Source organism: Spinacia oleracea, chromosome 3 (genome assembly GCF_020520425.1).
Source record: "Spinacia oleracea cultivar Varoflay chromosome 3, BTI_SOV_V1, whole genome shotgun sequence".
In the NCBI taxonomy this organism is placed as follows: Eukaryota; Viridiplantae; Streptophyta; class Magnoliopsida; order Caryophyllales; family Amaranthaceae; genus Spinacia; species Spinacia oleracea.
In genome coordinates, this window is record NC_079489.1 from 126,399,489 (window position 1) to 126,416,688 (window position 17,200).

At 34.4% G+C, this 17,200-nt stretch overlaps 1 protein-coding gene across 2 annotated transcripts; it reads right to left on the reverse strand.

Moving 5' to 3' along the window:
* Positions 1 to 2,397: 2,397 nt before the first annotated feature.
* Positions 2,398 to 10,743, reverse strand: LOC110776145 (probable mannitol dehydrogenase). Of its 2 annotated transcripts, XM_021980698.2 has the most exons (5): positions 10,586 to 10,743; positions 9,371 to 9,499; positions 6,368 to 6,881; positions 4,304 to 4,457; positions 2,402 to 4,213 (listed from the first exon to the last, which is right to left on the reverse strand). In XM_021980698.2, the coding sequence occupies exons 1-5, from the start codon at positions 10,687 to 10,689 to the stop codon at positions 4,011 to 4,013; spliced, it is 1,104 nt and encodes a 367-aa protein (XP_021836390.1). In that variant the 5' UTR covers positions 10,690 to 10,743; the 3' UTR covers positions 2,402 to 4,010. The 2 variants fall into 2 exon arrangements, with proteins under 2 accessions (XP_056696740.1, XP_021836390.1); XM_056840762.1 differs by lacking the exon at positions 9,371 to 9,499 and having other exon boundaries at positions 2,398 to 4,213.
* Positions 10,744 to 17,200: the final 6,457 nt, after the last annotated feature.

A 17,200-nucleotide genomic window follows, 5' to 3' on the forward strand; every position in this document is an offset into this window, starting at 1 on the left:
TTAGCAATATGCAACATATAATACTAATTCGATCATGATTATCTGATTTAAATAGCATTAAGGGACCTAGCATGATAATCCGATTTCCCAAAAATATTATATTTGTTAGGCGTGATAGAACAATCAGATTAAGTTAGTTTAACAGTTCATAAAAAGGGCGAGGAAAGCAGTTAAATCATCGAAAAGGGACACATTACGACGCACCCTTGAGAGGTGCGTCACGGTTCTCAGAAAACTAACCACTTTGACTTTGCTATTTCTCCTTTTTATTTAACGAATCTCGATTATGGGACAGGATACGTTCTGTTCGATTTATGGATCGATTGCGACAGAACGCGTGAACAGTTTCGCAGCGAGAGGCTTAGGCTAAGGGTTGGAGTCAATACTCAGAATATAATTGTGTGTTGTTGTGTGTTCTTTCACGTCGAAATTAGGGGCCTATTTATAGGGAAGAGTTCGTGGAAAGATAGAATTGCAGAGTTCTAATCCACAAAGAATTAGGAGAAAACACGTACCCAAGTATTTTCAGCGCCCAGGCCTGGGCGCCGAAGATTTCGGCGCCCAGAGCTAGGCGTTGAAAATAGGGTCTGGGCTGTTTTCTTTAGTCAGATTCGGATTCCTGAAATCCGTAGAGTTTGAGATTAATTTGAGTCTTTTAGCGCGTATCAATTTTGTGACGGAATGCGTCTGGGCCCGTTACGAACTCTAGGCTCGTTAGGATTTTAATTAATACGTAACTCTTATTTCTGAATCATATTAGGAATAGGATTCTCGCAGTTTTCTATCTCATTTAGGATTTATGTTGGAATACAACACCTAATTCTGACAGGTTTCTATCTTTTATGATTTGCCACTTTTAGAAGCTACCTTTTACGGCAGTTACTATTTTTAGCAGGTTTCCATAAATAGCAGGTTTCGGGTGAAATGAAATGGGGAATCGAGATTCGTTTATTTTATAGGAGATGCGTTATCAAGTGGAGTTTTTATGCTTTCATCATCGAACCTTTCCCTTGCGGGAACGGGGACAAAAGTAGGTGTCTACAGTATCTATAATCCAAGAGACTGTAGACTCACCTGTCATTTGTCCAATTGTGCATTATTAATATTGGCATTATTAATGTTGAGAGAATTATTGGTGAGCATTGTAAGAAGAGCCCTGACTTAGTTAGGGGTATAATCAGGGAAAGGAGAAGCAACACCCTCGGTCACCCTCGTCGAGATGCTCTCCCCTACATTGGCCCCTAACACGGCGTTTTCCCTTGCAGGAATGCCTCCACGGATGCGGACTGCTGTCACAGGCGCAACACCACCCTTAGACGAACTCCCTTCGCACGACAATGCTTTATCTCGTCATGCCACTCTGGATATCCATGAATTTTGAAGCATGTACTCTTGTCGTGTCCATTAAGCTTGTAGTGAGTGCAATGGAGCTACGACTTATCGGGCCGCTCAAAACGGGGCATAGGTTTCTCAGCCTGTAGAGCAAAGATTGAGGTATGTTGAACACCCTCCTCCATGGCTTGTGTATTGACAATTTTCCTGGAGCGTTCTTCCTGTTTAAAGGCAAGGTAAGCCTCATCCAAGGTAGCCAAGGGCACCCTGGACAAGAGATTTATTCAAACCGTCATGCAGAGATCGTCATCGACCCCAATCAAAAATTGATGAAGGATTTCTTCATCTCCCTGTCTACTGCAAGCTTCCCTGCCATATCACAGATGCAGTGTCTACACTCACACGTACGCAATGTCTTGAATTGAACCAAATCGTCATACAACCCTATGAGAGTGGTGTAATAATCTCCATGGACACACCCTTAGCCTGGGTGCACACCATAATTTGACCCCTAAGTTGATGTAGTTTCGGCCCATTCACAATACAATACTTCTTGGCCAAGAATTCCCAAAGTTTCTGAGCATTATCGTGAAACGGAATAGAGGCAACAATTTTTTGTTCCATGCTTCGTAGCATCCAAGAGACAAGCATGGAATTGACGGTCACCCAGTCAAGTTGCTTCTTCTTCTTTGTTGGTTGGGTAATTGTGCCGTTAACGAACACAAATTTGGGGCGCGATTGTAAGGCAAGTTGCATAGCCTAGCCCACGCCAAGTAGTTTTCACCCCGTAGTAATACATGAATGATTATAGTTCCGGGTAGGTCTCCAGAACATAAGTAATACGGAGATGCAGGATCAATCTTTCCATCCCCATCCATGGTGAAGACTTGCACGCTGGTGTAGTCTTGAAGAAGAGGATGAACGTGAGAAAAAAAGTGTAAGGTAGGGTTTGCTAGGCTGCTAGCTCCGATACCATGACAAGTTTAATTTAGGGTTATGTTTTCCTTGATTTGTATTGCTTAACAATCTGTATTATATTGTACAAACTACCTACGGGCTTCCTAGGTTAAACACATTAAATACAACTTCACCGACAAAGACCATTACATAATATATATTCCTTAATATACTCAAACATTGAATTCATGATATTTTATTATTTAATTAAAAAATACGGATTTTTAATGAAATACCCCATTCACCAAATACCCTCGTTGTTTCAGTAATTCACTATATACCCCCGAGGTTTCTTTTTCTCGCATGAAATACCCTTAATGATCCTTAATGACTTACGGCGTTAAGTCTCTGTTAGTGTGCTTTTAATATTCTACCCCTACTTCAAATTCTACACCCCGACCTTTCTTCTTCCTTCTACCTATGTTCTTCCCTCAAAAACCACCAACTCTCCCACTCCCCCACTTTCTGCGTCGACTTATTCCTCAACCACCACCCTCTTTCTCCTTCCTTCACCATCTCTCCTCTTCTTCTCTGCTTATGATGCATTTCAAACTTCTCTGCCTAGCCGTGCACCCGCACATACCCAGATTCATGGGCCCGCACAAAAACACTGAGCAGCTGCTCGCTGATTGATTTTGCGAAAAGAGGGTTGGGTTCTGTTCGGAGGAGCAGCAAGAATATATGGAGTATAACAGCAGCAGCCCGAGGTGGGGAGATTAGAGAGAAATTAGAAAATAGATTTTGTAGCTTAGGATTGGAATTTTAGTTTTTCAGATTTTGATTCTTTTTCCTTCTTCTTTGTTTTTCTTATTTTCGTTTGGCAGCCCATATTTATGTTCGAAGATAGCAGCAGCAACAGCGTAATTAGAGGAACAACAACAACAACATAATTAGAGGAACATCAGCAACAACATTTAGGTAGATTAGAGCAATTAGGAGTTCGAATTTGAGTTTAGATTTTCGTTTTCTATGATTAGAATTCATAAATTTCATATTCTCTTCTCCATTTTTCCGGTTTTTGTTCTTCACTTTCTCATTTTATTATTCTTCGATTTCCGAATTCAATTCAATTTATGGTTTAATGGTTGGATTTTTATTTTGGTAACTGTTGAATTTATTTTCATGGTGGATTTTTATTGTTTAGTTTTGTAGAATTGAATGATTCGATAGTAATTGATTATGATCAGGGTTTTAATTTGATGCCTCCGTGTTCAAATATTTTGGGTTTGTTAAGTTTTTGTTGTAGTTGATTGGATTGAATAAGTTGTGATGAATGAACAGTTTGCTCATCGAATGTGTTGTTGTACGTTGTCAAGTTAAATTGTGTGTAATATTGTATACCATAGGGGCATATGGTGAAAGTATCAGAAACCACAAGGGTATCTGGTGAAATAAAGTTTTTGAAATACAGGGGCATCTTGTGAAATAAAGTTTCTAACGACCACTTAATGGCAGGGTTAAGTCTTGCGAGAAAAATAATCCTTAGTGGTATTTGGTAAATTACTGAAACAATGAGGGTATTTGGTATATAAACTTAAACCTCGGGGTATTTCGTGAAAAATCCGTAAAAAATATTATTTTATTATGCTTAAATTCGTGTGCATGATACCAAACGTAAAAAATAAAAGAAATGACGGAGGGAGTAGATTAGTACAAGTTACAGAATAATAAGTATAATGTTAGCTCGATGTTGGGCAAGGAATGATAGTCTGAAGTCGTTTTCATGTAGGTTTCAGAGTGTTGCCAATATCAATGACAAAACGATATCTAACGTCTGCTTTTTGAACACGTTCCATGGCCGTGTTCACATAATCCATCGGAATAAGCTCAATATCTGCTTTAATATCGTGCTTTGCTGCAAAATCAATCATCTCCTGTGTCTCCTTGACGCCTCCGATGCCGCTTCCAGCCACCATCTTCCTCCCTTTACGTTACAATTTCCGTTCAATAAATTCGTATCAATTAAACATGTTTCCCTTAATTGGGTTCAGGACTTTAGGGGAAAGGGGCTTACCCAAAAGCAGAGGTAAGACTGGTAACTCCAGAGGTTTGACTGGGGCGCCAACCATGACTAGCCTTCCCTCGGTTTTCAACAGACCGATCAATTGTATTAAAGGATGTTTTGCTGAAACTGTGTCTATTATGCCATCCATTGTCCCTGCACCTTCCTATACAAGTACGGCCAAACAACGTTACCAAAATGCATGACGTACTAAGCAATAAACTAGATCGGGTCTACTATAGCCCGACTATATGGCCCGACTCAACCCAGCCAGAAAAGGCAAAAAGTATGGCTTTTGATAGCCTCAATACATATTTTAAAGACCAAATTCCAAGTCCGGTCAGAAAAAACACGTTTCTACAGATCTTTTACCAAAACGACTACTTTGACGAATTTATTTACCAAAACGACTAATTTTAAATTATAATTCCCAAATTAGCTTAAAGTTTACCTTTTAAATCAAAAACCAATGAAACGCTTTAGTCTTTTTTTTTTTTAGCTAGGATTTTGTCATTTTTTTGGGTTTGCATATTTTTGTTTTGGTAAGTTGGTCAACATCGCAACTTTAACGATTTTCAACTCAATTAACAGGGAGTAATCGACATCCCTAAATCCTTATGTTTTCCTAATGAAGATTCTAAGAGTAAAATTGATAAGTATGTAATTTTCTTTCTCTTTATTTAAAGTTTTTTTTTCATGTTTAATTACATTCAATTCTTTACTTGGTGTGATTTGAGAGTTCCCAATTTTCAACTTTTGATAGATACTTGAAGCAAACAAGAGAAAACATATCTTAGATTCTCTATTATTCAATTATATACTTCCTCCGTTCTTATTTATATGACACAATGGAGTTTTAGACACTATTCACACAAACACCTTTGCCTTCCTTTTATCGTTTATACATAAGAAAAAACATATCCGTGTGGGGTCTTATTAGATTCGTATTAGTAAATATAATTTAAATATCAATTTTTTATAATTTTTTCCGATCCACAATTAGAGATATTAATGTTTGAAATCGTGCATTGGCAAACGTGCCTAAATAATTGTGTCATTTAAAAAAGAACGGAGGAAGTACTTGATTTTATGGAATTCTTAAAATTGGTAAATACGTAATATTATCTGTCATTGGAAATCTTGTGGAATTTTTTATATTTATTAGCAGTAATCAATTATTACATAGGTTAAGTAGCCCTACATGTATTCTTTGCGCGCACCACCCGCATATGTATGGCCACGATTTTCTACAAAGTGTATACGGTTGGTAAGTATTCCACTTTATTATAAAACCACTTATTGCTTGTGTAACATTATTTGTAAATAACTAATATTTAAACCAAAAAATATAATAAGGTACAAATTTTTTTTTTTTAAAAAAAAAACACCAGATCGGTTCAATGATTTGGCTTAAAGAAAAATAGTCATTTTGGTAAATAAATTTTAGCTAGTCTGGGAATTAAAATTTAAAAGTAGCCGCTTTAGTAAATAAATATGTCAAAGTAGCCAATTTGGTAAAAGATCCCGTTTCTACCCGAAAAGTCTGCACCAATTTGTCAAAAAGTACATTATTAAATTGAGTTTTGGTGAAAAACTACCTTATAATTTTTTTTTTGTTAAAATGCATCTTAATTGTAAACACATATATGACGTCATTATCAGGCACTTTTGGCCGGAATCTGTTGGTAGGTTGTAATTTAAAGTGGTGGATTAAGTTTTGGTTGTAATTAACAAAAATAAAAGTTTGAGTTTATAACTCGTAAAGAGGGAAGTTTTAAGGATTGTATTAGACAGATTTTTCTAAAAGACGAGATATAAGTGGCTTAGGCTCCGTTCTATTGGACTTGTTTTGACTGAATTTATATTATCTGAACTTAACTAAGCTTATTTGAACTTAACTGAACTTATCCGAACTTATTTTATCTGAAAAAAACTTATTCTGTCTGAAATAAACTTATTTGTGTGTGAAAATGTGTGAAAAAACTTATATTTGCTGAACTTATATTATCTGAACTTAATTTGTTAGAAATAAGTCAAAATAAGTCGAACATAACATTGCCTTAAGAGCTAGTATACCTGAATTTGTTGAGGATCACTACTGATCAAAAAAGAATCAGCCCGAAGAAGGTTTAGAGCTTGATCCTTCTTGTTAGGTGAGGTACTAATAACAGTGACTTTAGCCCCGAAAGCCTTAGCGAATTTGACAGCCATGTGTCCTAGACCACCAAGCCCAACAACACCAATATGGAGCCCAGGTTTGTCAAGCTCAAAGTGCCTGAGGGGACTGTAGACAGTGATACCAGCACATAGAAGCGGGGCAGTAACATCGAGTGCCATGTTGTCAGGAATACGAACAGCAAAGTGCTCATCAACCACCATAATATCAGAGTAACCTCCATATGTAGGGGTTCCATCATAGTAAGTTGATCCATAGGTTAGCAACATCTTTGTGCAGTAATTCTCAAGATTCTTGCCACAATTATCACATGAACGACACGATCCAACTATGCATCCTACCCCAACTTTCTCACCTACTTTCAATTTTTGCACCTTTTTTCCTACTTCTGTGACCACTCCTACCACTTCATGCCTGAAAATAACAGGCCATTCTTTTAATACGTAACATATATACTACTACACCATTCGGTATATAATTAATTTGTGCACTTTGACTGGGATGTAGTTTAATCAATGTGTGTTTATTTGATTAAAATAAGATGTAAATGAAGAATAAACGATTATAATAAAAGATAGTGGGGTATATATTAAAGTATACTGTACAAAGGAGAGAAAAGACATAAGGAATAAATAATAAAATATTACTAGTGAGGTACGTCCTATAAAATTATTAAATGAAAGAGGAAATTTCCATAAATAGAAAATGCACAAATTAATAAATACGATCGATGATGAAAAATGCACCATTTAATTAATTTAATTTGATACGGAGGGAGTATTATCGTATTATGTACTACTCCTCATATTTATAGATTCATAGCATTGTATATATACGAAATAACATTGTATACTTCCTCCGTATTTTATTAAAGGATATAATTTTCATATAAATGACTGTATTTTATTAAAGGATACACTTTCCTTTTTTGCCATGTTATGGTCCTCACTTCCCATTATATTAATATTTCCTCCTTCTTATGTTCCCCATAATTACTCATATCATCTTTTACTACGATAAATAATTCACCCACTACTCCATTTTTATCTTAATTTAATAAATTCAACATACTCTCCTAAAATTACGTACCGGTTAAAATATACGAAGTATGCTTTAATAAATACGGACGAAGTATATGCATACTCCCTTCAATCCTAAATACAGGCCCTAGTCTATGAACGTACACTTCCTAATTATTAACACATAAATCATACCTATTAAACCAGAACTATAACTAATAAACAATTTTTATTACAAAAAGATAACTAACTAAGCATAATTATTTAAGCATTACTATTTAATTTGACAATAGGTGTTAAATTAACTTTCTAATCATAAAATATAACTATTTGATTATAAAGCATGACTGTAAAGTCTGTAATCTTATATATCTATAAGACGGTTTAAATTAAAAGTTTGTGTATAACCCGTTAAAGGATACTACTCTCTCCGTTTCTTTTTGTTTGTTACGTATTCGTTTTAGGGTGTTTCACAATGTTTGTTACGTGGGAGAATCTTTCTTTTTATAAACTACTATCATTTTTTGTGGTCATCTTTTAATTTTAACTAGCATTTTGACCCGTGCAATGCACGGGGATATTATATATAGTGTGAAAAACTTACATTGATCGACAAACGATTTTTAGGTATTATAAAATATACTTCGTATTTTTTTATGGTACATTCACAAGGTTATAATTGTAGAGAGAGATAGATTGCTCAGTTGATTAGAGTTTTCATCCCTCTTCTAGGTGATTCTGGTATCGATTCTCATTCCCACCCTTGTGACTCATTTCACACCAGAAAAACAAGGTTAATTGTAAGATAAGAATAAGTAGAAACACTTTAAGTTTATTACTCTTTTTCTACTTTAATTAAGGTTATTTTAAAATCAGACTAAATAAAAATCAGGAATAACAATCAACGCCAATGATAATGTGATTTACATTTTAAGTTATTCTAAAATAGTAAAGAATAATTATTATTAATTAAAATAATAAAAATAATGAGAAAAAAATCAAGATGTAGTCATGAAAAATGTGAAAAATGCAATAAAAGTATATTACCTCTAAAAATGTATATTGATATACGTAGTAGTTGATTGTGTGAAAGATATAATGTAACATTATTTGATAGTCAAATTTATTTATAACGGGGGCATGGGAGATGAGAGGTTGATGGTTTAGGGGGGGAGTTTTCTTGTACTTTTTGTTTTTTGAAGTTAAGAATATAAAAAGATTATTAATTAAGTGGAGTAAGCACTAATACTTATTGATTTGTGATTTTATTTATTTATTTATTAATCATGGATGTCTTCTAATTGTTGTTAATTTTTCATATCCAAGGGTGACTTTTTAGCTTTTTCAATTTTAATACAATTAATATTGAATAACAATTTTATAAGTCTATCAAAAAAGAAAAATAAAGAGAAAATGTGGAGATCGATGATGGAGAAGTAGACAAATGTCACATATGTAACTATGGTTTGAGTTTTTAAATACTAGGTATATAGATTGGTCTATTTTTTTCAACTCATTAAATTTCTTTACAATTTCTCAAGTATGTTAAGTTATCAATCTTTGTGCTTTTCCATTATTGGTTCATTTTGATAAATAAAACAATCTTATTGGTTGTTGTAATGATTAGTGAATTGAGGTTTTACTTGGATTTATTTTTTTAATAAAAAAGAAAAAGAATCTTTATTATACCTTAATAAACGGGCAAAAATTCAAACGTAACAAACATAAAGAAACGGAGGGAGTAGTATTTTACCATACCATAGAAAAAGTATAAATTTTAAAACTTGTCAAAAGTAGTTTTATATTATACTAGTAGATCAAATAAAGAAGGTAATATATAATGGATAAACAATTCTAACAGGAATATAATTAAAAGTAAATTACCCAGGGACAGCAGGATATGAGGCATCAATGAAATCACTACTCCCCCATTCATTCTTGATGAAGTGAAGATCCGAGTGACAAATTCCAACGTACAACACTTTAAAAGTCACATCCAGATCTCCTGTTGCTCTGCTCATCAAAATTAAAAACCCTCTATATTTTGTTAGAAATACAACCAAATATTCACATACAAGGACACAACAACAACATTGTCAATCCATCAACATATGATAAATTATGTGGCATTACAAATTTACGTGCCATTTACACAAATTATGTACGTTACAACGTTGCATCATATCATAGATTATATTACTCCTTGTATGTAACTAAGTTTACTGGCACTACAAAAATTTATATTTTTTATGACAACCTAATAACGACGGGTAAAAATTCCGTCGTAAAAAGGGCTTTTGCGACGGGATAACAACCCAACAAAGACGGGAACAACCGTCGCAAATGTCTTTTATGACGGGTTCATGACGGGATTTTCCATTAACGACGGCCTCATTTTATGACGGGTTCGCGACGGGAAATCCCGTCGTTAATCAACAATTATTGGCTTTAGCGACGAGATTTCCCGTCGTTAATGGTACAATATCTTGTAGTGTGGTTACGACCACCAACCATTGTCAGCGTACGTATTTTTTTGGTGCGAATGAACAACAATGCCTATACAAATTACAAATGGAGGATCGAGGGAATTCAAACTTGAGATGTATCGTACACATACTCTCGGTCTTAACCACTAGGTCAAAACGTCATTGAATAATTGTCATCGTATGTATAAAGCAAGCATAATTAGGGTTAGGGGCTAGTCGTGACGATATAGACATTATGATTGATGATAAACTCAAACAAAAACAATTTTATGTACATATACTATATAGCACCTAATAATTTTCACATATATTTCCCCCGTCTTTTAATACTCGCAACGTTCGTTAGTTTCACGCATGTCAATGCACAACTTTGATCATTTATAAATTAAATTCTATTTATGCAAAAATTATAAAAAGTTAATATTTTGAAAATACACATTGAGACGAATCTAACAAGATCCCACATGACTATGTTTTATCTTATATAAAAAGCACTAAAAATAGTCAAAGTAGATTATATGAATAGTGGCAAAAGTCCAAACGTTGCGAGTATTAAAAGACGGAGGAAGTACCTTATAGAAACAACAAAGTAGATGATGAAGCATATGTATACCTTCTAGAGAAGTTGAAAGGGGAGAGAACTCCAGAAGTGTCTCTGGCAGCCCATCCAAATGCTTTTTGTGGGTGTACATCTTCTGGTGCTGCTGCTCCTACCATTTTCTTCTAATTTTTCTGTCTTTTCTTTTTGTTGTCTTTTCTTTTTGTTGTCTTTAAAAGCTACTTTAATACATGCACAAACTTACCATATATATATATATATAGTGCGTGAGCTCATTACATATACCCAAGTGACATAGACAATGACCTATGCTTCTTTAAGGATTCGACTAGTCAAGTAGTCAAGATAGGCAGCTTCTAAGAGTAATTCAACATTGGAAAAAAGGGTAGTGTACAGTTTCTAAGAGTAATTCAACCTAGAAAAGAAGGTAGTGTAATATACTCCATCCATTTCTGAATAAATTCACATTTTAACTAATATATTTGTCAAATGCCAATATACAACTTAATTTGGTCACAAATAATATCTCAAATTGTCTATTACTAAATGCTATAAAACGTTGACAATAAAAATATGCATCGTGACAAATCTAACAACACATTTTATATTTAACATATAATTTTGTATATATTAGGGTGTATTTTATTCACTTAATTTTCACTTATTTTTCATGAATTTATCTTATTTTAACTTATCTGAACTTATTACAACTTATGTGAACTTATTAGAACTTATCAAAAGTTATTTTAATTATAAATTGTACTTGGTCAACCTTTATTTTTTCGAAACTTTTCTTATCTAAAATTAACTGAACTTATTTTTCCTGAAATAAATGAAAATGAAGTGAACATAACATATCCTTAATAAAAAGATCAAGTTAAAACTAGTATGTAAATAGTACAAAAATCTAAGTGATACATCTATTTAGAAACGAAGGGAGTAGACTGTGCACTCCAAAAAATTTGTATTTAATAAAGAAAATATGCTCATATTAGTTGAACATGGCCGATGAGGCCAACAATGTTTTTTCATTATAGTTTTGATATTTTAAAAAATGTGCTATCGCATGTTCTTCTATTACAAAGACAATTTATTTTACATGAATATTTTGTTCTTTTAAAGCCTCATCAATGATTTGCTTTCTTATCCATAATCCACAAATTTGTGCAAAGAGACATTCAACATGTCAAACTTTTCTCTCGAAACATTGGTTAGTTCAAAACCCAATTTTAAAGTTTGAGAGAAATAACGAACTGCTTCTGGCTGCTCCTGGTCTCTCGTACTCGTTAGTTGTTACCCCAACTTGGTCGTTGACTCGTTACCACAATCACGCTCCCCCTTTTTCAACACCAACTCTCCTTTTAATTTTCTTTACTATACTGTATGGAGTAGAATTTAAAACCATATTTTTTGGGAAAAGCCGGAATTATATAGAGGGCGTCAAAATCGCAGCCAGGCATGTATTATGAAATACATGCCATGGGCTTGTTTGTAATTTCCCATCCATTTTGAAATTGTTGAATAGTCAACCCCGTTTGCCAACTTGGATCCCGTTACTGCCAATTTTGTAATATGAATACCATTTTAAAATATTTAGCACCTTTTTTGTGATATTAATACCACTTTATAAAATTTAGTACAAAACGAGTAACATTTAAGGAAAATGAATTTCATTTAGAAAAAGTTTAGTACCATTTTTGTAATACCAATACCATTTTTCTAATGAATTGCCAACTCAGCAATGCCAAGTCAGCACCCCGTTTTACAAGTGTACAATACCGTTTTACATTTCCCCCCAAAAATATTTACCATTTAAATTTACCTTTTTATTTGGAGTTGGCATGTTTTTGCAAATACATGCCTGGCATGTATTTGGACTTCCTCCCTTTGAAGCTTGCTTCCTCCTTTGAATAATAAAAAAAAACCCCTCCAATTTTGGCTATTTAGGGCTTTTTTCGGTATTACAGTTAGTTTTCAATTTTAGATTGTTTAGTTTTTATAGTCATTTGATTTAAATTGAATCATGAACCAAAAAATTGTTATGGTTAGTGATCATGTTAATTTTGATAACTAACAATAACAAAGAGCAAGCAGGGCGACACTATTTGAGCAAAGAGGGCGAGTGTATAATCGCCTTTAAATAACAGACCAACTAGGGCGAGTTATTGTTGTTGTCTTACATATGAACAATGAGGGCGACTTATATGAGGTTGCCCTTTTTGATAAAAATACGAGGACGTGTTTTAAAAATCGCCCTCCTTGATCAAATAACTTTATGAAAATAATAAAACATAGAAAGAAGAAACTCCAAAACATAAACCCCTAAATCCCAATTCATTTTATCAAAGAGGGCGAAAAGCAAATCGTTGTTTTATATGGTAACAATAAGGGCGAGTTACATGGTGTCGCCTTTTTTGAGTAAAATAAATAACGATTTTATTGTTACCATATTTGATAAAATATCTTAATGAAAAAAATACCAAATTAGTTTCCCCAACCTGATTTTGAAAAACACCAAAAATAAACCCCAATCCTAAATGATAAACCCTAAAACCCCAATTCCATTCCCCCAAATAAGCTATTCCAGATTATTCACGGTCTTCTCCCTTGATTCTCCCTCAAATTCCTTCGCCAATAAACTGTTCGAATTTTTATTATTGTTGGTAGATTGTGTACAGCCTCACTACTGAGCAATACGAGCACGAGGAGTCACTAACTGTGATTGCTGATATTTTAGAGAGATAAACTTTCGAAATCTCAAACTCCAGCTTTTCGAATCAAGCGAGTTCCTTAATTCGTTTCTTCTTATCGAAATTTGTATTAGGGTTGATGAATCTGAAAAAATGCCTGAAATTAATGCTTACACAAACGTTGATTCATGATTTATTAGGTTTTTTACTCTACGAATTTGATTACTTTATTTCGTTAAGATTTGTATGTATTTTATTATTTTTAGATTAGATTATTACTTTTAATCTCTTGTTTTGCATTTGGATTCAATTTTTGGGCATTTGCATTTAGATTATTACTATTCTTGTATGGAACTTCTCTGAAACACATAAAGCTCGTCATATATCCTCGTTTTGAAGCCAATTTGACGCATCATATCAGGTTTAAAATCTTTGCTACCACAATAGTAAGAGCAAAGTTACAGGACTGACTGATTGACTGACTGAGGGTGGTATTTCTTCAAGTTTCTTGTTTTGACGTGAACGAAATTGATTACAATGGTATAAATTTTGAACACACAGACAACATAATGCTTATAACCGAGTAACTAGTTGTGATCAGGTTACAGATTAAAAGGTTAATGATGCCGTTAAAGGCGTGATTCATCACATGTATGGTCTTTTTTTATAAGATGTTTGGTATTTATTGTCATGTTGCCTTACTCAATTTAGTACTCGTAGTAGTTACTAGTTAGTGTATAAAACTTGTTTGGACAAACCATCTTGTAAACAGAGTTGAGCACATTGAGTAAAGGTAGCATTAATCCCTACAGGTTGCAGTACCCAAAGACCAGCAACCTGAGAATTAGCTCTCTGAGTATTATAACTTAGCAATCGACAATTCCACACAGTCGATGATATATGATTCTCTTCTTCGTTTTTTGGAAACATATCTGATGGAGAGGCTTATGAATCTCTTTAAAACGTTTTGTAATGGTGAAAGTTTTTTTTTCTAATTGTCTTAAATAGTGAAGTTCGTAGTACTTATCTGTTTTAATTTAGAACTAACCCTAACAAAAATTTAAAATTAACCAAACACATAAGTTATCTAAAGCTTGATTGTTTAGCCCAATTTGGTTTAAAATCCGTCATTTGGACGAAAACAATAATAGAATATCATAGAGCTAGAAATACTAGAACGCTACTAGTCTAACTAGTTCTTATTTAACTAGATGGATTGTTGTACTTCAAGGATCAGTAAATATGATGGTGCTTAGATTCATAAGTATTGATGGTCTTTTTCTGCCATACTTGTTGTAGAAGGATTTGCCAAAGTGCAATTTTTTTTTATCCTCATCAAATTATTTATTTTATGCTATTTTATGATCAAGCTTGCAGTAGTTTTATATTCTTTGATGTACGTTCATGTTATATAATTATCAAGCTTGCAGTAGTTTTATATAATTTGATGTACGTTCATGTTATTTTATGATCAAGTTTGCAGTAGTTTCATATTCTTTGAATGACTAGTATAGTATATGTTCTGGTGATTAGACAACCTGGATAATGATAGGAGTTGGATGCATATACAAGGGTTGAGAAATCGCCTACAACCAACTTACCGAAATGGTGTTAAAAATTTTCTCGATTTTGCTTTTAAAGACACAATCCCTAATACCGGGGCTAAGAAAAGGTGTCCTTGTTTGAAGTGTCGAAATTACATCGACCATGATCGGGAGACAATGCGGGCTCATCTTTTCCGAGTAGGAATGGATCCTGACTATAATTCATGGATATTCCATGGAGAAGAACAACTTGACATGGGAAACCTGGAAATGTCCGAGGAGGAAGGTGATTTGTTTGATGATGAAGATCCTCTCGTATCAGAGGAGATGGCTGCTTTGGTGGATGATGCCACAAGCCCGAGAATTTGAATGATAGATATGAAGAGGATAAAGACCATGCCGAAATTCCTGATAAGTTTTATAGATTAATGAAAGATGCAGAAGAAGAATTATTCTGGGGTTGTAAAACCTTTTCAAGGTTGGAGTTCATTGTAACTCTCTTACATCTTAAGGTTAGTGGACATTGGCCTGATAAGTCATTTTTTTTGCTGCTTAGTGCGTTACATAAGGCCATAATTATGATCCTAAATTTCCAAAGAGCTCCCGTAAAGCTCAGAAGTACACAAAAGATCTTGGGTTGAATTATGTGAAGATCTATGCTTGTGTAAATCATTGCATTCTTTATAGAAAGGAGGATGAAAATGCTGATTCATGCCCTACTTGTGAGGAGTCCAGATGGAAAGAAGGTAGTGGTGAATTTGATGATAGTGTCACATTTTCGGAATCTCAAGGGAATTCACAACGGATTCCTAGAATACTTCGCCTAGTTCTTCGCCATTTTCCTTTAGTTCCTAGGCTTCAAAGGATTTTTATGTCTTCAAAAAATTGCTAAGCACATGAGATGGCATAAGGATAGGAAGCGAGTTGATAAGGATGTATTAAGGCATCCATCTGATTCAAAGGCATGGGAGAAACTCGATGATTCATTTCCTTATTTTGCAGCAGATCCACGTAATGTGAGATTAGGTCTTTCAACTAATGGTTTCAATCCTGGTGCACATTTACTCACTAAGTACAATATATGGCAAGTCTTTTTAGTGCCATATAATCTCCCACCATGGATGTCTATGGCAAGTCCTTACATCATGCTATCACTCTTAATTCCTGGTCCAAAGTCCCCTGGAAATGATATAGATGTGTTCTTGGAGCCGTTGATCGATGAACTTCAAGAGTTATGGGAAGTTGGGGTGAAAACTTATTATTCACATAGTCGCCAAAATTTTAATACGAAGGCAGCTATTGTGGACAATGAGTGATTTTCTGGCTTACGGAAATCTGTCCGGTTGGAGTACTTGTGGTAAACTTGCTTGCCCATCATGTCATAAGCATACTTGGCACAAGCGGTTAAAACATGGATCGAAAGAATGCTTTAAAGGAACTCGTATGTTCTTGGAACCAGATCATAGGTGGAGAAATGACAAGAAATCTTTTGATGGGGAAAAGGAGAGACGACCACCTTCGATTCCTTTGTCAGGGGATGAGATATTAGAGGCATTTGATGGTGTCCCCAATGTGATTTTTTGGAAAGAAGCGAAAGAGAACTGATCGATACTTGTTTGACCAATGGAAGAAGTTGAGCATCTTCTTTAGACTTCCTTATTGGAGTAAGCTTTTGATAAGACACAACTTAAATGTCATGGATATTGAAAAGAACATTTGTGACAGTATATTAGGAACAATACTTGACATTCCTATTAAGACCAAAGACACCTTGAAAGCTCGAAAGGATTTGAAGGAGATGAATGTGCATCATAATTTAATTCCTATTAAGATAGGTGATAAATATGCCATCCCTAGAGCACCATATCGACTGACATCTACAGAGAGGCGTAAAGTATTGAAGTTCTTGTCGAAGGTTAAAGTGCTAGATGGTTACTCTTCTATCATAGCTCGATGTGCAAGTATGGAAGATGGAAAAATCTCAAACATGAAAAGCCATGATTGTCATGTGTTCTTGCAAGATTTGCTTAAACCGGCATTTCAAGGTATCTTACCTAAGGAGGTGCTAGAACCTTTGGTTGAGCTTAGCTTATTTTTTAAGCAATTGTGTTCTAACACTCTAAAAATTGGTCTGTTGGAGAAGATGGAAAAGAGTATTGCAATTACTCTTTGCAAGCTTGAAAAGGTATTTGTTCCGGCTTGCTTTGATATTAAGGTCCACCTTCCAATCCACTTGGCCAATGAGGCAAAGATAGCTGGCCCAGTGCAATATCGTTGGCAATATCGTTTTGAAAGGTAAAAAGCTATTCCTTTTATATTGATACGTGAAGTTATTTTTTTATTGCAACATGTTGTGTAATGGTTACCGCTTGTAGGGAAATGCACGCGATAAAACCTACTGTGAGTAACAAAGCACAACCAGGAGGCTCAATAGC